The following is a 23,497-nucleotide window of genomic DNA, read 5'->3' on the forward strand; positions in this document are numbered from 1 at the left end:
ATCACAGTGCACTTCAAGGAATGATAGTCACTTGCATTTGCACGCCGATTCCCGGACAGCGAGTTGGCATTTGTGACATGCTGGAGAGGCTTCAGTGTTGATTAGCACCGTCAAAGCAGCAATGTTGCACACCACAACGCTTGTACAGCCGTGGTCACTTCGTCTTTCATCCTTTTCGAAGAACGTAATATTCTATTCGGTAGCACGGACAAATCTGAAAGCAGCTTTGATCTCGTAGCAGGATTTGTTGTTTTTAGGCCTAACAAATTGGGGGACGTTACCAGAAGTCGTTCTCCGCTTCGAATTAAGCCTGGATTCTTTGGACTTAAAGGGACCCTGTAATGATTTCGATGGGCATATTTTAGTGCGACAGATCTGTAGGGGTGGTCTTTGTGGGCATTCCCACGGCGGCTTGATGCAAAGCGAGGTGCGTGGACCCTATAATTTAGAAATAACTTTTAAAAATTATTTCTATACTATAGGGCCCACGCAGAGCTTTCAAATTTTACTCGAATACCCACAAAGACCACCTCCACCGATCTGTTGCACTAAAATATACCCATTGAAATTATTTCAGGGCCCCTTTAATGAATTTTACTTTGTATTGTTATGATTCAGCTAGCGACTCGCGATGATCACGGTGGCGGCAACAGCAGCTGAAATTTCGAAAGGTCGTTTGACCCCAAGATGACCCCACCAAAAAAAAGGATGACTGGCTGGGAAAAAGTTGCTTGTGGAGTTGTTCCCATGCACGCTCGGCTCGGTGCGAACGACTTTCTCTTCGATACCCCGCAAGAAGCGACCGACGATGGACAGACGACGGAGGAAGAAGGGATTAAACCGCGTCTGAGAGGAGCCGGAACGAATCGGAGGTAGCCAGCGCAGTTGCGGCCGCGGCGCCAGCACGCCTACGCCACACCTGTGTTCGATGGACACATGCTGTCTGCAGTAATGTTGCACCACAGTGCGAAAGAGCTGCAGACTTGCGTTTCCTCCTCGCCAATTCCCACACGTGGACTCTGCACCAGGTGCCTCCGTGCTGTGCTGTGCCGATATGTGCGTCGTATTGAATTGCCGCCTGGTGAATGGGCGGAGCCTTAGGGTATTTAACCAGCGCCCTAAGTGAGAACGAACGCTCTGGGCCTTGTCGAATTAAAAGGCTCATCCAGTCGCTCGACGTCATGAACTCTTGAATTTTTGACTCTCTGCTTTTTTGCATTTCGTATGTAAATAGTTTCTTGCCATTAAACCCGCTTGTTTTTGTTTCCCATATTCCGAAGCTTCCGACTTCCCTCATCCCGGACGAGCCCCCATGGTGATGCAACAACTGGTCACGCTACCCGATATATGACACCTGGTGGCAGCGGTGAGATGCTGCTACCCGACTTATGACAGTATGGTACCTCCGATCACAAAGATTGCGATTCTTGGGAGTGGCCACCACATGTTAACAACGCGTCGCGGCGATATAGTGGCTTCGGTTTTGAAACGGTTCCACGTGATTCGAAAGGCCTAATGGAGACGCTCGAGTCGTAAAAGTGTGTTCATTTTTTTCTTACAGGACTTGACAGCCGTTTATCAGCGAGACTGGGGCTAGACCTACCTCCAAAAGCGATCGCAACGGCGTGCTGCGAAGCCCCGAGATGTACACGTTCAAAAATAGCAGACTCTCCAGCGACCGGGACTCATTTGGAAGCATTTTTTACTAACCGCTCGTCCGGATTTCAATTTGATTTCTTTTTATAAAGGGAAGCAGGATTTCAGATCTGAAATCAGCAACAAAAATGGAAAAGAAATGTTCCCCTCGCATTTCCCCTTAACATTATATGGCCAACAGTACACAAAGTGTCAAACACAACGTCTCTTTAATCCACCAGTCTATTATTGAAATGGTTTGGTTTGGTTTATGGGGTTTAACGTCCCAAAGCAACTAAGGCTATGAGAGACGCATTTATTGAAATGGGAAGCCTAAGAACACAATTACTGCTATTCTTTGCAATAAACAACTCCAGTTAAATTGCAGTATTATAATGTTTTGCACTTTGCGTCTCCATGACCCTGGTAAAATTTCAGATATGAAAAATGACGCTATGAAAATAGCTGATGTGCTGCATGACAAGCTTGATTAGAAAGGCTGGTTCCACGCTTTGAGGTGACGATGACGCAGGATGGCACAAGTCTATTGAGATATTCTCTAGTGTACATATGAGAAATGGAAAGATGTTCTCAGTCACTTTCAGCTTCCTGCACCTCTTCCACAAGGTCGCATTCAGCTTCCTGCACCTCTTCCACAAGATCACACTCAGCTGCCTGCATTTCTTCAACAAGTTTCTGCAATGTCCGTTGAGCTGGGAGAGGCACCACATAAGACTTGACGTAATCGTACACCCGGCCACCACACATGACTTTGAGCTGCAGGGCCTTCTGTATGGTTTCCCTGGACCACGAACTTCCCCTCATTGTTCCTTTTTCCAGCGCCCTCACTTGGTCGTCGGCTAGTAACCGCTTCAGGGAACGTCGAAGCTGGTCTCTCTCCATCTCGGCCCGCCGCCTTTTCTTGCGCTCCACATCTAGCCTCCGTTCCAATTCCTTCTCCCTTTTGGTCTTGGGAGGCTTTCTAAGCGACGAAAGCAAAGCTGCAAGAATGATACACACTCAGAGTTACACATCCAGAAGACCTGAAACAACAGTGGCGTGCAAGAAGTGACAAGTGCACTGCCACAGCCTCTGAACGATCTTGCTTTTAGGTATCTTATGACTTCATATGCCAAGCAATTTTTCTCCACTGCAACAGTGATTGATAGCAAGCAAAAACAGTGAATACAGAGGCAGTATACTAAGCATGGGCAGGTTTTTTTTCCTGCCATGCAGGTTGCCAGATGACTTCATGTGTTTGGTGGAGGCCGAATATCCTGCACCTGTTTTTCTAGCTTTCTATTCCATTTCGCACATTATACACAAAAACATACACATACAAGGTCTTTTTATTTACACTGGTTTGGCTTCATAACCAACGTAACTTGAACAGGCCTAGTTCCACATTGCTCAATAAAAAATGTTCTGGTTCATTTCTTGGGACACACTTGTATTCCCCCGCAAGATATTCAGCCATAAATTTTTATTGGTGCTGGACCAGTGGTAGTTGGCACTGCTCACTTCAGGGCACTAAGCAACAAGCTTGTGTGAAAATGTCAGAAATCGTGCATGTTTCTTCGAGTTGCCACATTTGCTCCTAATAACATGTTAAAAGATACAAGCCTTGCCTGCATTGTGAACTTCAGCAGTGAGGTTTCATCGAGGAAGTTACGAGTGGAATTTCAAATTTACAATGTGATTAACGCTTTTTGTTTCTAGGTAATTGATTTTCCTTCTTTCTTTTCTTTCCTTATTAATTAAGTGAAACCCAATTTTTACCTGCAAACTACCTCTTTAAAACCACTGTGAATGCAAAGAGCAAAACTGTGGCACAATACAAAAACTAGCAGAAACCCTTATCATATCCGAGAAAGGTTCGAACACTTTAAAAGCTTGTCTCATATTTCAACCAGCCTTTGCCCTTGGCACCCCATGCAAGGTTCACGTTTGAAGTAGAACACAAGTTTTCAAAAGCAAGCTACCAGTATGTGCATAATGTAGCAGACAGTGCCTTCACTGAGCTTAAGTTATTGTGGTTTCTAAATGCAGGTGTGCTGTAAAAGGAATGGAATATCTTTAGACCGACTGTCTGAATACCTCCTCATGTAAAGTCCCTCAGAAGGCCATTTCTGGCAAATAACTGACGATGAGGATATGACTTGTTAGTCACCTTGGCACAATCTATCTTTCTTTACAGCTCACAGCACTGCCAAAAAATCAGCACATGATTTATTCACTTCATTATAAACCTCTGCCCACACACCTAAAAAAAAATGTAACAGGTTCAAGAAAAACATGCTTTCTGCTTGATTTCAGGTCCCAAAGATAGCAACCGATTTCTGAACCCACAATTTTGAAGTTTATAAAAACCAAAAATGGAAAGCCCCAGACATAGCCTTGCATAAAAAAACTTGCCCTCAGTTGACTGTGATGGACCAGAGGGTGGCTTGTGAGGTTCCTGAGGAGGTGACACATATGAAGCTGGCACTGAAAAACAAAAACAAAACAGTGCCATATAGATACATTATATGATAAAAGAAGACTTCAAACAGAGACTTTGCATGAAAGCTTATGCATAAAGGTTCAGAAAGTGGCTTCAATAAAGACAAAGCAAATGGTAGGTTTATGTGCGAATATAACCCGCAATATCAAGAGATTCTTTTCAGGGCATTGCTTGGTAGGTAAATTGGAATGCAATGTTGTGGGCACATTTAAAAGTCCTGTAGCTGCAAAATCACACAACGCACATTAAACTTTATTCTAAATGTTAAACAGTATTCCAGCGCAACTTGTATACTGAAGCAGTTTACTTACCAGCCACGTGTGATGCCAGTGCATACGCTCCATGGTTAGGAATTACATAAGTGACTGCATCTGAAAAAAAAAAAAAAAGGCCTTAGAACCATAGGAACATTAACACTTTGAGGTAAGCATTTAAGTACAAAATTCAGAACCGAAAAATACTTGAGTGTTACTGCTTATGGAAATGCACACATTGTGCTGTGCCCATAGCTTAACTTTGTGCTTTCTAATATAGAAACATGTTCCTTTGTAAACACATTGGAAAAGTTCTTTTATGGATCACAGTGCAGTCGTACCAAACCTGCACTGTTTGACCGCACAGCCGCAAGAGCACAACCCTGTAGACATCCTGCTTCCCTTTGGCACCACTGCCTCTACACAGTAGCTGGGACTTCGTAACTTTTTTTTTGAGTGGGGGGTGGGGGGCAAGACTTCCAGTTGGCACAGTTATTTGCTTATTTATTCCATGTTTCATTCAAATATTTCTTCAATTTTAGTAACTTTCTTGCTTAAATTTTTTATATTTCACAGTTTCAAACTGTATTTGTTAATACATATAAAACAAATTGAAATGGGCAGCTTAATAAACATGAACGCACAAGGAACGACAGACTGCATTAAAGATGTCTGCGCATACTTTGTTTCAATCTACTAAACACGGTCATGAACAGAGGGGCCAGTTAATCAACGACTTCGGTTGGGACATGATCGGTTTATGTTACTTACATTAAATGCTTTACAACTGGCTCCACCCCGATCCTATTCTTCTAGTTATTTCCCTTCATGATCCGAATCAGCGGTCACTACCTGCTGTAAGGAGATGTATTAGTACTAGTATTAGTTTTAATTAGTTGGTACTTTTGACGTACATTAACATCTCAGTAGATGTGTCCTTCTGCAATTTGCTTCTGTCAACATGCAGCATTCTGCATGGTAGTATTTCCAAGAAAAAAGTGCTTTAGGTAACTACATATCACCAATGGGGTATAATGTGAATGCGAACCTATCGCTTGACAAGCAAATTACAAGAGAAGTCAATATGCACACTTGCAGAGATAGCTGCACACTTTATGACCACCACAGTTTTAGTAAGCCTAGTCACTGATGGCGTCAATGGAAGCTTGGCGAGGAGTGCTGGCTGTTGTCCTCCAAATTTTTCCAGACAGGCAAAAAATTTTGCCAGTGTTTCCTTCAGACCCTAACTAGGATGCCATTCCCTGGTAGTGCAGCCTGTAAACTGGTGCAGCCAGTAAACTGGTATTTGAAGCTCTCATCGCTAGATTTTTATTGCATATTTGACTACTGACCGACACCCACTCCTATTGCACCACGAAAAATAAATATCTTGGTACCACCCCTGCACCAAGTATAAGAATGCTGCTGTACAGTCTTGATATTTATGAGCGTGAACATGGGAGCATGTTCCCAATTGCCTGGAACCCTACTTGAGGTGATATGTGGTGGCTGTTTTCAGAAGCAAAGTGGAAAGAGAGGTGCTTTACTCCATTTGCCCGAAGGAGGCAAGGCAGCAGAACCCTCCACTAAGATGCAGAAAAGCAGCTACCCCGTATTGCCACAAGTAGGGTTCGGGGCTATCTGCCATGGGCACGCTAATAAATATCATGATTGTACACAGGCCTCACGTGTACCTTACTGACTGCAAATTGTAAACACTGATCTGCAACCTGGCCAGTATTGCCACTGAGTGTCTACTGCGATGAATTCCCACCCAATAGCCACACTATCTGGGGCAGCCCAAATGTTGCTCACCTATCCACACCTGCTCACACAAGACACAGAAAAGGAGGCTAACAAACCTAGAATTTCTGCACATTTCTAATTACGCATTCATGTGGCACAAGTAGGTTACGCTGGGAAAGCAGCAGTGCAGTCATTTTCTGCTGCTCCCAGATAATACAGACCTGAAAAGCTTTTTCTCTCTGTAGCATTTTCTTTCCCAATTCTGAGCAGTGTACAAGTTGATATTCATGTTACTACTAATGTGCCAGGAGCTCAGTGGCAGTGGCACTACTGCCCCAATGTTACAGATAGTACACTGAACAGCCGGTCACTATGCGACAGAAGGGGTCCGAGAGAGATGACCTCCTTGAAATACATGTTTGTCTCTCTCTCTCCACCACCCTAATTTCTGTGGCAGTGTTCTTGTTTCTCTACTCTACACCCCCCCCCCCCCCCCCCGTCCTTGCATGAAACTACATTGCCCCCGCACCACTGAAGAAATTAAAAAAAACCTGGCTACGTGCCTGCTATGCGATTCTTTTCGTATAGAGAAAATGAGTCAGGCCCGTACTGTCTTCAAGTAATCAACTTCTACTGTTACGGCAGATCAAACAATTCAACTCTTCACGCCGAAACACTGAACTGTCAGACTTAATTCAAACAACATGCATAGTGTACAATAAAGCTGAGAAATGGGCTAGGTTGGTAAAGGTCCCTCAAATATATAAAAGAAAAAGTATGAGCATTCAGTTAATGATTACTTCATAATGAGGCATGACGAGCACACTTTTCCTGTTGTCTAACTAGTTTTCCTCTTGTCACATAATATCTAGAAGTAATTTTCAACTTTACTACAGAAATAACCAAAAGCATCTTTTCGGGCAAACTGGATGTTCTCTTTCATATTGGAGGGCCTTTGCATGAAGGTATATACTGTGCTACATAGAGGAAAAATTGAAGCATACAAGGAAAAGGGCACATTGATCATGTGGTCAGCATGCCACATTTCCTGGTGAATTTATTTTTTTTTAGCAATGCTCTTAGTTTCAATGCCACTCGTTTGGCCCACTTTGAACGTAGAAAACAAGAGAAATGCTGATTGCACATACATGTAGGTGTGGGGGCCCCCATGTCCTGAAGGACAACAGTTGCTGGCCGCTCCACAGCAGCCACCGGAAAAGCTTGCACTGGTGAATGTGTTGCACTTTGTAGTGGCACACTCTCGCTTGGTGAAGAGTTCGTTGGAGCCACAATGTGACCCAGAGCTGTACAGTTTGTTTGCTGTGTTGTACCGTCTGATGGTGCACTGTTGCTCTCTCCTTCCACACTCACAGCGGATGGCGCACTGTCATCCGGCAGATAGTGAACTTGCGTTTCTTCGTGCTTTGATGTCACACTTTCACTTGATGCAGCACTTTCCTCACTTTCCTTCCTATGTTCTTTACTTGTAAATACGCTGGGAACAGCATTACACTTGAGTTTTCTTCTGCCGTTTGACACATACCTTTCAAACTGATCATCTGTGAAATGGTCCTGCAGAAAAACAAAAGGAAAGAAATGAAGTTTGAACGTTATGGGCACGACTTTAAAGGTTTGTCATGTTGCTGACTTATAGCAAAGGTGGCATGTCAAGAGAACTGCAAGCGTTAGCGAGGAATTCATTTTGCATGGACAAGTCAAACACGCTACACTACAACAGAACAAGCACACACACAAAAAAGAGCACCTCACATATCCGTACACGGCGTCGCAGCACCGACTTGCCGTACGGAATGGAATAAAACGCCTTCCCATTTTCCACACGGTTCTTACACCCAGGAACACTACAACCTGCCATTATCTCGCACGTTGGAGCCAAGACATGATTTAATTTTGAAAATGTACACAGAATGTCATAAACACCAAATGGACCAGCGGTCCTCGGAACCACACCAAAGCCCGGGAGCAAACTGCATTAGCAAATACCCTTTATTGCACAGACTAGATCTGAAAACGTTGCTAGATACATTTGGCTTTAAAGTTGTCGTAAACAGCTGTCAACGCAGAAATAATTTAGCCGTAAATAGCAGTTACTTTACACGATCCCACATTCCACAGCAAAACATTTCAACAACTTGTTGACAAATCTCTGCGCGCTGGCTAGGGTGCCTTGATGCGCGCGCCCCCACTCAAGGCGAGGACAGCTGCATCGTCTGCTATGGCAGCCGCCGTTTTCGCGCCTGTAGCATGCAGGTTTTTTTCCTGTGGGGGGAGGGTTGCTCGCTTGCCGTGGGCGCTTAAAATAAGAAAAATAAAGAGTCTTGCAGTGCGCTTTTGTTTTACATGAGAATAGAACACTAAATTTTGTTGGAGAGCCTTCTGCTTTCAAAAACCGGACAAGCAGCCAATGTCAAGGCGTGGATGGTAACAAAGAAAGCGGGTATGCAAGATATGCGCCAATTATGTCAGTGAAGCTTCTCTAGAATCTATCGGCTCTTATGCACAGACCCCGTTGGTGCGTCGAAACAGCACTCCACCCCAACATAAATTTGCGTCATCAACTAGCTTACTTGCGTCAAGCGACCATCCTCCTAGAGAAGTAGAGGAAAAAAATTCCTGAAAACTTTTATTTGCCGAGGTTTGCGATAGATTACAATGAAGGCAACCGTTACTAAGCAGAGGAGCATGCAATAAATAGTTTTGGGCCGCTTTTAAGATGAGTTAAATCTCGATGACAGTTATGTCAAAGAACCACCATGGGTATTGGCATACCCGTTGGTGCATACCCGTAGGTGTTGTCCTTCCTATGCGCGTTTAATATCTGGGCAAACAAAACGCTTGAAAAATGCCACAATCCACTGTGTGGGGGGGGAGAGTTTAAAAATTTACTTTAGATCACATCTCCCTCAATTGAAAGCATTTAATTCTGTTCACTTCTTTTGTAGTTAATTTCAAACTATCAAGTTTATTAGAATTGCTGAAACGCATCGGGTGATTTCTGTCCAAGCTTGTTTGGTGTTATTTTAAAAATTTTTAGCTATGAAAGTCCCAATAGAAGTGAGTGCAATGGATGGGTAAGAAAACTGAGCAGACGCGATCAATGACACAGCGCCTTGGTTTCGCATGTTTTGAAGAAACAAAGATTATCAGCAATGGTAATAAAATATAAGCACTCGCCTGTTCGTCTGGGTATACCTAGATGAACACAAACTGTTACCAAAGCAAACACGAAATAATTTATTCAGTGGTTATGAAAACACACAATAAAGTCACCAATATTTATGTTTATGGAAACGTGAACATTATTGCACTTTTTCAAAGTAGACATCTATGTTAAATAGATGCCTGTAATTGACAAAACAGTTGTGATTGCATATATACATAGATGAAGAATGCAGGCTTCCAAGCAAAACTTTCGCAGAACTTCATATTCCGGCTAGGTTACGCAAGGCTGACTCCAGCACAAGTTTTGCTTCCGTGGCCACTAGAATGAGGGCTCTGAATTTGGGGAAGATGAATTCGAAACCTCACTCTGGCATATGCAGCAGTCAACATTTTTCTTATTCACTCTTTGTGAGCCATGCAAGTCTTCACAGAGGGCTTGTTTATCTCTTCAGGAGAGGCGATCAAAAAATGAAGTGGCCTCTTCATGGTGAAAAATGTGTCGGTACACCATGAATTGACGGCAGTAAAATGCTCTTCATAGTTTTTCAATGTTTTCATTACATCCCTGCTGGGATATATGAGGTTTTGTCCGTCCCTGACGTATTCCTTGAGTGCAGTGAGGGAAGCATACTCATCGTCAGGGTTGCCAAGGAGAGCAGCCTTGCAATGCGCACAAGTTTTAGAATTCCTTTCAAAATAAAATCGCTAAAGTAAAACAAGATACGGCACTCGGTTGATGTGAGTGCTTCAATGAACAGGATTTCCGAATCATTGATTTCATCGACTTCGTTTTCCGTACCTTCCTTCTTGGCATGTGCGCGCAGATCGACACAACGTATTTGCGGTCGTCAGGCTCGTAGCTTGTCCACCTGGGAGTAAGAAGAAAGTGGCTGACGCTGATGAGTCGAAGTGCACACTTCAAGTCGTACGCAGTGGGCACTGGCTTCATGACCCGCACCACAGAAAACAGGTTTTCGAGGCAGTCTTGCAACAGCTTGCTCGTCAGAAGGAATTCATACCCTTCACTGCCAAGCACTTCTTGAAGGCGAAGGACAGCCGTTGTTGCAATCAGGACCCCTGCTTGCGATGGCTTCCACTGAGATCCAGTGCCCATTTTGAGTTCTCTGATCGTGTCTGTTGCCATACGCAGTGTGTCCAAGGCGGCATGATATTTAGTCATGTTTCTGTGGATTAGCGCCATGGTGGGGTGACGCGATGACATAAGGGCGTACCACCTAGAAACGAGTTCTATAAACCACGCTGTTGTTTTGGCCTCTGGCTCAATCGCTCTTTCTTTCATTAGGAACTGAATAGCTGGCAGGGCTTCACGGAAGAGCTGGACAGCGACTCTTTCATCTTGGTGAAGTGTCCACCAATAATGTAGATTTCTGATAAATTTGGTGCTACCTTAAGTTCGCTGGCAGCGTCATAATCCAAGATGGCCTGTACATGCTCTAGTTTCACCTTTGAGGAAGTCAATCCGTTCTTGCTTACTGTATCATCACTGAGTGTGAAGACTTTAGAGCTTAGAGGCTGTCCTTCCAGGTTCTTAAGGACATGTGCTAGGTCAGAGATGAAAAAAAGTTCCTTCCCGTCTAAGGTTGGATGGGGCATTGAGCACGAAGCTGTCGAATGGCGGCGACTCGAAAAGCCAAATTCTCTCCACATAGCGTGGTTTGCTGCACCCATGTCACAGGTGACTACCCCGTACTCTTAGAGAAATCTGGCTTATATCTGAACTATTTCCAGGACATCAGTCTTGAGTACAGAGCCGTCCACGTGCCTACCAGTAAATTCATAGGCTATCACTTGCTTCCATTTCTGGTTTACCCCACCTAGCATAAACACCAAAGCATGGTTGGCTGCCCCTTCAGGCTTCGAGGGCAAGGTCGTTCCTCCCAAAAGCGCGTCTTCTCCACGGTCGAGTTCAAATCCGGGTGCTATCTCCATTTCATCTAAAAATAGAACGCAGTCTTTTTCCGCGTCCTCCATTCCCTCTGCTTCGACCTCATTACGTCAGTCACTTCATGTAGGATACCTGGCAGAAACTTCAGGCTCTGAATTCTTCTTGCTAACGTTCTGCTTGATGGGAGAGGGTAGCCAATCTTTCTGAGTGTTTCATGCCCAGTGGTTCCACAAGCAAATTTAGTTTTAGGCCTTGTTTTACTGTTCGCACTGACCATGAATTGCCATGATCATTGTTCCGAGAAAGGGCATGTATTTGGTCTTCATTTAAAAACTTTGTATTTCGTGAGAAACTAGCTGCCTCTTTCTGCACCTTGTGATTCTGCTTCTGTAGATTTTTGACTGATTCTTAGGTTCTTTGTGGTGTTGTTGGCTGCTGTGAGATCTAATATCTTCTTCTTAACCTCTGCTGCCTCAGAATCAAAGGGGTGGGTTGCACGAACCACTGCAGTTTCTTGAGGCTGTACATCCGTGGTGGTTGAAGTAAATTGCTCACTAGCATTGCTGTTTTCTGTACCCACCAATGTCTCATTTATCACCCCGTACGACGATGAATCTGCTGGAGGATATTCTTGCGTGTTTAAGGGAAGAACGTTTCTCACTTCTGGTGAAGAACTTCGTGTGGCAGCGTCATCACTGAATAACGCAGGCACGTGCACACTTCGGTCCCTTGGTGGCCTTTGCTCTTTAGGAAATTCTGGAAGCAGATAAATAAGGAAAAATAGCACATTACATATTTAAAATTGTGGTCCTTTTGCAAAACTTCAAAAGTAAGCTTTTCTGCATTGCAAAGGACTCTTCACCATGGTGGCCCATCGTAAACGTCAGGTGCAGCTGTTTTTCACCCTTTTTCAACAAGAAGAGTGGCTAGGCAAAGCTGGTGCTAATCCCCTTATCCCGACAGAACATCGTGTAAAGGAAAAGAACGCGGCATTGTTCATGCTATATATGTCTGCAGCATTGCACTTTTTTCTGACACCAAAGCTGGTTTGGCGGCCAGGGTGAAGGAATTTTGCTGTGCCAAGAAGCTGACCTCCAAAGTTTAGAAAAGGGTCCACAGAAGACACGGCAGAAAATTTAATATGTATCGGCACCAACCACTTCATAATGCAACGTTTTAAAATGTAGACAATGAGGCGATAAACAACATGGCAACAGATACCAAGGTTAGAAGGTATCTGACCTTTGAATGGGAACACAGTTGGGACAGCATTGGGCTTGAGCTTCTTCCATCCGTCCACGCGGTTTTGTTCGAAGCTCTCGGCTTCGAAATGAGCCTGCAGATGAATTTGTTACTGGAATTAGCCCCACATTTCCTGCTAGAGAATGAAAACATGAACACAGCATGCAAGAAAACAAAGTATTCCAAATATACCAGTAGAATTACCAAGGGCGTCCGCAGAATTTTTTGCAGGGGGGGGGCCCATTGGTTGTTGGCGCTGGAGGGGGGGGGGGGGGGGGGGGGGGGTATATTCGTAGTGAAAAGGCACTATTTGCGGAGTAAATTTATTTATTTATATATAAATAAAAAATAAGTAAAATACACACATGAAAGAAAATTACAAGCAGCAAATTAAAGCGCGGATTGTAGAGATACATTGGAGTTTATCAACAAAGAAACAATTAAAATTAATAAAAATGCAAAAAGATACTATCAATACTCGAAGTGCTCAGTCTTACTGCATACGGGTTCTCGACTCACCCGAATTGATGACCAGCACACAGCGCAATATGTTCACAAACACGCAACTACAGTCACTCAGTCAGTCTTCCTTGAACAGCAACTGTAGGCGCCTCGGATTTTTCTGGGCGAATTGCGTAGTTACACGGGTGATAAATTCATTTCTGTGCTTCATTACACGCTCTCAGTGCACAGTCATCATATATATTGATTGGAAAAATGGTTGAACGAGTACGTTGAAAACAAAAGATGACTATATATACAACGAAAACTTATTTACAAGATAAATGCATGCTCGCAGCTTCATACACCTCGCTCCATCTTGCTCGCGCATCCGCACAGTCGAGCAACCCCACACACACTGCTCGCCGCTCGTCGTTTTCTCGTCCGCTGTCTTGGTTGTTCTCACCTTCGTTGACAACCCGCCACTAAAAACACCGAAGCACAAACACAGAGGCGCGCACACGTGCAAGGGCTTACTTGCCACAATATCCACGAATGCGCACTTTTGGGGTGTAAGGAACGCCGCGCGACTTCCGAGGGGAAGGGACACCCGCAACTAATTCGGCCGGAAAATTTGTTTTTGTGCTTTTATGGGGTTCAGAGCCCCAAAACGACTCAGGCTATGAGGGACGGAGTAGTACAGAGTTTCGGATAATGTCGACCACCTGGGTCTCTTTACCATGCACTGACACGCACAGTACATGGGCGCTGTTGTGATTTGAGGCCCAGCCAGAGGTGACAGGCGAGCCAGGCAGGCGCCATCGGGCTGCGTTGACCAAAGGCGCTGGTTTTCGGAGAAGACGCAAGGAACGCTGGTGTGGGGGCGCCTCTGGAGACTGCGTCGCCGTGAACAAAAGCAGCTAATCCCCTTTGCCGAAGGTTCTGAAAGCGGCGCTTCTACCGCACCGAGCTCTCCCGTGGATCGGAGGAGACAGCGCGCGGCGGCGGCGCCAACTCGTCGCCCGCTTGCCCCTGAGCAGCCCGACAAAGCGGGGGTGGACACGGCTGATTTGTCCTTCCCCCCTCAAGAATTCATCGGTGGCCGGCGTACGAACGTATCATGATTATAGCGAGCGACCTGTGCCCTGTGCACTGTCTGCCTCCGTGTCGCTATCTCTCTAGAGATCAAAGAAACAGACACCCATCTCAAGACGGCTCGAAGCACATGCTCGCCGGTGCCGCTGCATGTCTGCAACAGGTCGTCCTTCAGCAGAGCTGGCGGTGGCGTGGTTTGAAAACGGCGGAACGACGCGCGCCCGGACGCGGCATTTCGCAGATGTGACCAAGCGTTGAAGCGGGGCTGCTTTTACCCTTTTGGCTGAGCGCACCACCGCCCCTGGCGTGCGGCCATCACTCACGGTTCGAGTGAGTGATTTTCCAGGGGGGTGCAGCCGCCCCCCCTTGCCCCCCCCCTCCGGACGCCCATGAGAATTACTCAAATGAACAGGACGCCCATGAGAATTACTCAAATGAACACCTCAGTCAGCACATAACATATTCTGTTAATCTCATTTACTGACCTAACGCAGCATCGTTGGACGAAGCATCGGGCTAACAGGCAGCACAAGCTACCCAACCCAGCATGCCTATCAAAAACTAAAAAAATCGGAAGTAAATTAATCCGTATTGGTTCCTAGACTATACAGATGCACAGTAATTGCCACAGCTTATGCGTACTCGCTTGTTCTCGTGCTCTGTGCCTTGATCCATGCCGGCCACGGTTTACTGACAGGCGCCTCGTAAAGGCAATTATTTTCTGATGAACAGAAGCGGCGAAAGCACGTTTGGGATGCATTCACGAGCTAAATTTCGGATGCAAAGAGGCAAGGCAATGGCCGGTTCGGCGCTGAAGCGTGCCTTTTTTTTTTTTTATGCCGAGCAAGACGAATAGGGCAGAGGTGAAATCAGACCAATACAAATGTTGTACTACACTTAGCTGACTAAACTTAAAAGCGGTAAATCTTAACAAAAACAGCACTGAACCAACATGCGGCACTTACACTACAGACACATGAGGAGTTCGTCGGTTGCCACTTGTCACGCTTGATTCGGATCAGCCACAGAAGCCTCCTTTTCGGGTCTCTTGGAAAATGGAACATCCTCCAACCATTTCTCGCGTGGTTGGAGCACAGAGGAACACAACATCCAGGCATTGCACGGCGATGAAAGAAGCGCAAACGCAGGCATGCAGCAGTGACGCCCGTACGACAGCAGAACGACGACGCGGGCAACACAATGGCGGAGGGAGCGCGCGAAAACAGGTTTAGGCGGCGCCGAGTTACAGTGAACTAGAATATTTTCTAGTTCACTGTAGCCGAGTGGTTCAAAGGGTGACTCCCTACGCGGGCAGGCATCGAGGCACCCCACGCTGGCAAGGGACCTACCGCCATCTAGCGCAAGAAAGACAAGATAACAGATACGGGATGGAGAAGCGAGAGGGGCTTTACGCGAGGCAGAGGACCGAGTGCGGCCAGCTTTAGTTATTCGATGCCAGCTTCAGCGCTAGCACGAAGGCGACCAGTAGATCACCACTAAGCCATTTAACGATGCACTGATTAGTAACACGTATAGTGAACTAGAATACTTTCTAGTGGCGCGAACGGAAGGGAAATGGGCGCTCTTGACACGCCGGACGCCACTGACGGCCGCTGGTGGCGCTGCAGATCTCTTTTCTAGGACCGCGCGCGCGTCGGTCGAAGTCTTTGCGGCTTTGCGTTCGGTACGTTGCGCACATTTTTCTTCTTGTCGCCTTGAAATTTCACGTTTGTTTCATGTAGCACCAACGAAGACGTCTTATATCTCTTCGAAAGCACCATGTGAAGTACGCAATGGCAAAGAGAAAGACGGACTCTCACTGTTTTGCTCCAGGATGCCGAAGCGGCTATCCGGGAGCTCCCAAAGCATCCTTGTTTGCTGCTCCGAGGGAAGAGGAGCATCGAAAAAAGTGGGAGCGGAGTTTGCGAAGACAAGAAAAGCCTCTCACAGAAACCGCCGCGGTATGCGAGCACCACTTTGAGCCGCATTTCATTTTGCGCGCCTACGTTCATGTCATCAACGGCAGCCAAGTGCGGATTCCACGCGGTAAGCCATCGCTGGCACCTGGCGCGGTGGCTACGCTCTTGCCTGGTTGCCCGGCCTATCTTTCCGTAAAGCCCGTGGGAGCAAGGACTCAGCGGAAAAGACCAGCTCCAGCAAGCGTGTCAAAAAATAAGAAGCGCCAGGATTGTGTCAGTAGCGCAGCGAACGACGACAATGAAATTGTGGACTCATCGGGAACCGAAGCGTTCACGACTCGTGCACTTCGTTGTTTAGAAATTTCCCCTGAGTACTGGTGCCAATTTATGTAGGATGGTGCCTCAAGTCTTGGCTTTGCGACAACAAGCATAGAAACAAGCCCTAGAATTGAGGTTGTTCATGACAAGGTTGTTTTGTTTGCTGCCACGGGAGATGAACTGCGCGCACAAGTATTCGTTAGAGGTGCGTTATGTAGTGACACTGTCGTGTATTCGCTGGCAGAAGCGGACAATGCGCTGCGAGGGACAGATGGAATTTGTGTCTGCAAGGAAGTCATGCTGGACACAGACTTCAGTCAAATAACGGAGCGTTTGACAGAAAAACTACGGGCGGCAAGCATTGTGAGTGGGCGTGGCATTTTCAGCTCAAAATGTCGAGGAAAAGTATATCAAGAAGGTAAGTTCGGCTCCTTAGCCTTTTTTTTTAAAGTACAACTGCGCTATATTATTTCCTGTCTATATACATGTGATTATTATGGTCAAATATTTGAATTTACAGGAACTCCTTGCGCTGAATGCAAGGGCCTTCGAAAGTTGCTCCTTGCAAGAAAGTCACAGACGGCACGCACCAGAGAGAGAGCGTCTGCATAGCGGCTCAAGCTGGAAAAGGAAAGAACAGCTCCTCTGAGAAAACGCACCACCTCCATGGAAGAGCGGCTGGTCGCGATGGCGGCAAAAAACAAAAAGATTGCCAACGAAGATTTTGCTCCCGGAGTCGCTAAGCTTCCTCCGAAACAGCGCGAATCGGTACACCACGTATTTGAATCGTCATCACGCAAGAGTCCGAAAGGGATGAAGTACTCGCCACAGTGGGTTTTGGAGTGCATAGTACACGATGAAAATGAGGAGTGCAAAGCTCTATGAGCACATGCGAAAAGAGAACTTACTTGCATTACCCTCTAAAACAACTCTTCGCAAGTATCCCAGTTGCTACAAGGCAGGCTTTGGATTCAATACAAAAGTTTTTGATGTGCTGAAACAAGCTACTAGCACCATGGATGAAATCCAAAAACGTAACATCTCAAAGCTGCTCTTTAGCTTTGCAATTGCCAAGCTGCCTAACAATATGCAGGTATCCTGCTTAATGAAGAATTCGCGGCTGCTGGTCGGAAAATGCCGAATTTCATACTACAATAATAGGCTTTATTTCCAAAAAAGGAGAAAAAATTGGTACTTGAACCGACGCGCGCGGCTAACGAGAAAAGCGAAAACCCGTGCGCCTGTCAGCCGGCCACTCTAAGGAACAGCGCGCCGCCAGTTTCTCGCTGATACTTGAGTTTGCCCTCTAAGAAGGCGGGTCCTGCACGGCTGGACAGAATGCACTGCCTGTAGCACCTGCCGTGGCCAGGATGCTTTGTAGTGTGCGATCACTCGTCCGATATCAGCCGTAGCTAACGCCAGTAAATGACAAGGGGTGAGCACTTCCGCAGCTAGTGCAGCCGTGAAGGCAAGCTCAATTTCGAATTTAACGCGTTCTAATGTAGGTGCAGCTCCGAATAAATCTCCATAAGGAAGGAATCGCCGTTTCGTACTAAATAAGCGCACAGAAACATCGGTATATGCCAGATAATAGCCGGAATGCATTGAAGCGTTTGCTAGAGAAGGTTGCAGTGGCGCCACCTCGCGGCGTCAATGCGAAACGGCGTGCCTGGGCGTCGCCGTTCGCGCCACTAGAATACATTCTAGTTCACTATAGTAACACGTATTAGTACAGAGGCTAGAAGGTTTTCCTAGTGTCGTGAACGGCCGCCGTTTCAAGGGGCCCCTGTGAAACCGGTTTGGATGCACAGCGTAGGTGGCGCTGCAGCTGCCAGGCGTGCGGCTTTTGGCGCGCTATGCAAGCCGCGCCGTTCGCCCAGCCAGTTGGCAAGTGCGCGCGGGCGATTTGTGACATTGAAGGTGATGCCACACATCACGCAATCACATGTGCATCCAAACGCATTCGAAAAAAATGCGAGTAAACCTTGCATTTCAGCTGTTCAGTCAGGAGGTACTAAAGGGTATTTTCTTTTACCGGGACCATTTGCAAAGGGACAAAGTCAGAAACATCGAACCGACAGAACGGTTTGTAAAACTAGTGGAAAGACTAATTTTTTTAATGTCATCTAGAATCCCATCAAAAGGCCTTCGTGCTGATTCAAGAAGTGCACAGTTTTTGAATGAGTTCATTGTTTTTCTCAAGGAATGGGATGCTGCACAGTATGGTGGCGGCTTTTTAAGTGCAGGAACTGCCCTTGGGCTGCGTGTAACGCTGCAAAGCACACTGTCGCTTGTAAAATACCTGACCACGTCGCTGCAATACAAGTACTTGTTGACTGCAAACCTAAGCCAAGACAGGATGGAGAAAGTATTTGGGATTGTGCGCCAGTGCTTCGGTTGCAATGATCATCCAACTGTGGGGCAGTTTTTGATAATTATCAACAACCTTTCTTTCTACAGCCTCGCAAAGCCTCCAAAAGGAGCAAACGTACCTGCAGAAGTCGTGACTGCCCTCTTGCAACCATCTGTTGTTCCCAAAGAAAAAAATGAACGAATAACTGAACTTGTCGATAATTTACTGGATGGCGGAAACTTGGCTTCTGCTGCAGAGCTGCTCGAGGAGCACAGCAGCCTGAGCGATCATCAGGGCTGTGTAGACAAAAAAAGTGACAGCAGACTAATTTTTTTTATGTAGCTGGGTATGTTGTAAGAAAAATCCTTAAAAGATTTCCTTGCCCCGAATGTGCAACTTGTTTCAGCACTTCGCCTTTGCAAGCCGAGTCAAACAACAATGCCTCACTTACTCGAAATTTTGACCATGGAGTCTTAGTTTATCCATCAAGGCCAATTGAACAGCTCATAGCTAAGCTTGAGGACGCATTTACGGTGTTTTTCAGCCGCAATGAGCTACACGCAGATAGCATGGTCAGCTTTCTGCATTTTCTTCAGGGACGTGAGCTTCAAGGTGTGGGCTGCGCGGAGCATGGACGTCGAATTACGACAGAAGTGGTCAAGTTTTACGCCTTGACTAGGATGCATTTCCTTGTAAAGTCGCTAAACAAAGAGCGCGGCGCGCAGCGAGAAAAGAAAAAGTTGCTGAAAATCAGGCGCTGTCAGTAGCCTCGCACAGGGCACTTCGCACAAAAAAAGGCATTAGTACATTGTTGTCATATAACCTTGTGTAATAAAGACGTTCCACCCTGCAATTTGTGCCGCTTCCTTTTCTCATTTCGGTATCATGTACAAAATGCGTTTTTACGCTTCTTTACGGCGCACTAGGTGAGGCCCGACGTGACGCTTGCATTTGCTCCTGCCGCGGCACACTGTCGGTGTTACAGCTAGTCCGTGTCGAATCTAAATGAGAAGAGAACCTATGCCAGTGTTTGCACCGTCTTTAACACTTTAACGCCTTGTCAAAGCAGTGATAGCAACCCACACACGATCAACCGACTGAACCAGCGAGCACTACCCATCAGGGTTGCCAGGTCCTAAACTTTAAAAGTAGCCACAAAAAGCTGAAAAGTAGCCAAAAAAGTAGCCAACCAGGTACCGAAGTGTCAAAAGTAGCCAAAAGTAGCGCCAACATTGCAGAAAAGCGTCACCAGAAGCATAAAGGGCGCAAGAAATATATAATTCTTGTAGGACGCAGGGTAATTTGTGAATGCAAATAACTCTGAATTACAAAAGCATCGCAAATCAAATGAAAGGAAATACATGAACACCATGGGCCAGAAGCACGGAAACGAAGGGAAAGAGAGTGTGGGAAAAGTAATCAGAACAGTTTTTCTTCTTTTCAGAGGAGAAATAATTGGTGTTCCTAAGCCACAGCCATGGCAATTTTAATTATATATGGTATATATATATATATATATATATATATATATATATTGTCACCTACAAACGCAGCAGGAAGCGTGAAGCACAGCCGTTTTCTATGACGAGGCTCGCCGAACCACCAAGCTCATTCAAGACAAAGAAGACGCTCGGCCACGCGCTGGGAGACAAGGTTCGGCTACCAGGTGGTGCCGGCAGAGTGTCAGCAGTGTGGCAATATATAGATATGGCATGCCTGGCAATGTTTTTTTGCATGAAGTTTCTGCGCTGCTCCATAAACACGGGTTTCTTCACTGCTCCATAAACAAGGGTTTGATTTGATGCGCCTATTTCTTTTTCCGTTTCTCTCCTGTGATCTTTTTTCAGCTTTATATTGCAAAAATAGACTGATCGCAACATGCAGTTAATATGTTCTAAAAGCATAGAAAGCATAGCCTTGGTCAAATTTTTTCAGGTCACATGGCTTCCTTTTCAGCCGTATACTGGGGAACTCGTGGCTCTCAGGATATCGCTGTACGATACGAAGAGCCTTCGTCATCGCTTATCAAAGCCTTTTGCTCTTCCCCGTTCCCCAGTAATCGGCTAAAAGGAAACCGTATTTGCCCTGAAAAATTTTAACCAAGACTGTAATCCTCAGCATCATCATGTGTGGCCGATCAATGCGCTTTGAACCAGTATCCAACTGAGGAAACAAGGTATATCAGCTAAGTAGCAATTCACATCCTTATTTAGCTGAAGCGAATTGAGTGCATTGAGTGAATGAAGATGCGACATTTCTTATAGCTGATTCTAAGGAAACCTACATATCCGCATTGCATAGCGGAGGCGGAATCTCGCTTGGGAGAACACAGGAGCCAGTGAACACAGGAGCGAGAAGTATTTTAAGTCTAGGACATGATTACAGGCAAAATTTGAACAAAAAGACTGGCACCGCAGAATAATGGTGTTCGCGTATGGCATTCTGACGCACTCAAGCAAAGATGTATGGATCATAGGCAGAAAAAGAGGTCCAAAAATTCGATTTCAAAAGTAGCCAAAAAGTAGCCAAGTAGCCAAATTCAAATTTTTGTCGCCAAGCAGTCCTAAAAGTAGCCAATTTGGCGCAAAGTAGCCAAACCTGGCAACCCTGCTACCCATTAGGGGCTTCTTGCGCCCGCCCGCACGCCAGCGGGCGGCAGCGCCATCTGCCTTGAGCATAGCAAGTTATTTCAGCTGCGCCCGCCCGGTCGCGACACTAGGAAAACCTTCTAGCCTCTGTAGTATTAGTTTTGCCGCATCCCGGTTGTCATAAGCTGCAGCTTCCGGTTTGCCCCTCCACAAGATACTTCGTGTGGTTCGCTTGAAATCTAACATGCGTTTTGACACAAGCACTGACCGAAGTACTCAAGCAAAGGTTACCTCGCATATTCTTGCACCTCTTGAGGTCGGCTTTTCGCGCCCCATGCGCAGTAGCCATTGAAGTCGGCGGCGGACTACTGTGGGTGATCTTCCACACGGTACTGAGTAAAATGCTTTACCGTTTTCCGTACGGTTGGTGCAGTTGGGTGCAGAACACCCCGTCATAGTTGCTATGCATTAGAACTACAAAGCAGCTGCAAAAGATATCAACCACTAGACACTACAACAGGCCGGAACCGTACACTTGAGGGAAACAAACGAGGCACAACGGGTCACACATCGATCAAACGAGAAAGAAAACGCAAAAGCGACCCTGTACAGTCGGCTTTTCTACGGTAATCGTCAACGCATGGTCAACGTGTGTAATCGTATACACCAAAAAGCCACGTGACCACGAACGAAAGCACGAACGTCGCCATCTACATGCGAAAACTAGAAGCCTAGCGGCCGTGTATTTCTTTTGACGCTTGATGGCGCCAGCTTCTCTAACACTGGGACGGTTTAAAAAAGTGGATTAGACGCACCAGCTGCGATTTGTTTGCCACGAAGAAAACATTTCACGAAGCTTCCTTTCAACTCTGTCAGAGGACTGTAGCACCCTCATATTACCAAAGTGTCACTTGCATCGAGCCTATTTCTCGCACGATTAAGATCATAATGCACAGCTTAAACAAAGAGAGAGCTTGTAATTGCATCATTCTGGAATTACGCCGCATAAAAAAAAAAAGAATAAAGAAGCAGACGTTAGTGAACGTTGACATGAACTACGCGGGAGGACGTGCAGGGGGATCCAGGCGACGTTTTGCATGGTCCGTGGCGGCCTGCATTACTCCGCTTAAGGCCGATTCACACGACGGACCGTTCGCCCGCGGCCCGCGCGCTACGTATTTATGCGTCAGCACTTTGAGAGGAGCGCTGCCGCACACTGAGAGGCGCGCTGCCGGCAGCGCTCCTCTCAAAGTGCTGACGCATAAATACGTAGCGCGCGCGGGCCGCGGGCGAACGGTCCGTCGTGTGAATCGGCCTTTACCAATCTTAGTTGACAAAATCAGCCTTTTAATGTATGACTGTATCAAACAAGCCAATTTTTGACCTTTAATGTCGTCTCGTGAATAGCTTGCGGTTTAGGTTACAAGAAAAACTTAAAACGCTTTATTTTTTGTCTTATTCTGTTCGGTGGTCCTGAATGTGGGTAAAGTTTCACTGGTGTCATTCTCTACCTCACATTCACAGATCCCTGGGAGTCCTCATGCCACTCCTGACACAGTGGTGCAGCTGTTAAGCAATGCGCCACTACCCTGCGATGGCAGGTGTTCCCAGATGGTGGCAGTGGAAACATTTATTGATTCTTAAGCCTTATGGTTACCTACAGCTAGCCTACTGATGGGTAGGCTCGATGTCGCGTAGGGTGGCCGGGAGCTTGTGGCTCTCAGCGACTCTTACAGCCCATGTCCCACCAGTTGCTTTTGTGCAGCCGGGCACGAGCTGGACACCGCGATCTCCCATCGCTCTCTGTCGGTGAGTTGGCATTCGGAGGGTGGCTGGAGCTCAGAGCAAATGTAGGTGAGCCTTGTGCGACCACCAGGTTTCTCTTCCTGAGCGCCCAATAATTAATCGCGCTGCCACCTGCCATGGTGGGCAGGTTGTGATGACGCTGCGAGGTGGCCAACCCGCTACCTAGCCAGCTGCATGCAGCCGCCTAGCTCCTCAAGGTCACAGAGGGACCGTACAAAGTGGGGGCTTAGTGCTAGCGCATTAAAATTCGGTGGCCCAGAGAAACCTATAACCAGGCGGTCCCGCTAGGTCAAGTGACCTTGTGACGTCATCAGAACTTGCCCAAACAGGGGGACCGCACAGACAACGGCTAAGCGTACTAAAGCGAGTGTTCATAGTAATTAGTTATCTTCTGCTGCCAAATAATGACCCCCCCCCCAAAAAAAAAAAAAAAAAAAAGAACTCGAATTTGGTAGTTTTTACTGACAAAACTCCCATTCACATCTGAAATCTCGCTACATATATCGCC

The 23,497-nt window shown here is 46.3% G+C and overlaps 1 protein-coding gene across 7 annotated transcripts; it reads right to left on the reverse strand.

Annotated features, from left to right (window-relative positions):
• Positions 1 to 1,848: 1,848 nt before the first annotated feature.
• Positions 1,849 to 21,827, reverse strand: LOC149364961 (uncharacterized). Of its 7 annotated transcripts, XM_089574944.1 has the most exons (7): positions 21,475 to 21,827; positions 12,470 to 12,563; positions 11,889 to 11,983; positions 7,287 to 7,710; positions 4,450 to 4,509; positions 4,051 to 4,122; positions 1,849 to 2,636 (listed from the first exon to the last, which is right to left on the reverse strand). In XM_089574944.1, the coding sequence occupies exons 1-7, from the start codon at positions 21,637 to 21,639 to the stop codon at positions 2,227 to 2,229; spliced, it is 1,320 nt and encodes a 439-aa protein (XP_089431070.1). In that variant the 5' UTR covers positions 21,640 to 21,827; the 3' UTR covers positions 1,849 to 2,226. The 7 variants fall into 7 exon arrangements, with proteins under 7 accessions (XP_089431070.1, XP_089431072.1, XP_089431075.1 ...); XM_089574946.1 differs by lacking the exon at positions 12,470 to 12,563; XM_089574949.1 differs by lacking the exon at positions 11,889 to 11,983 and having other exon boundaries at positions 21,475 to 21,567.
• Positions 21,828 to 23,497: the final 1,670 nt, after the last annotated feature.

This window comes from Amblyomma mixtum, chromosome 2, assembly GCF_055824585.1.
Source record: "Amblyomma mixtum isolate Tamu chromosome 2, ASM5582458v1, whole genome shotgun sequence".
Classification (NCBI taxonomy): Eukaryota; Metazoa; Arthropoda; class Arachnida; order Ixodida; family Ixodidae; genus Amblyomma; species Amblyomma mixtum.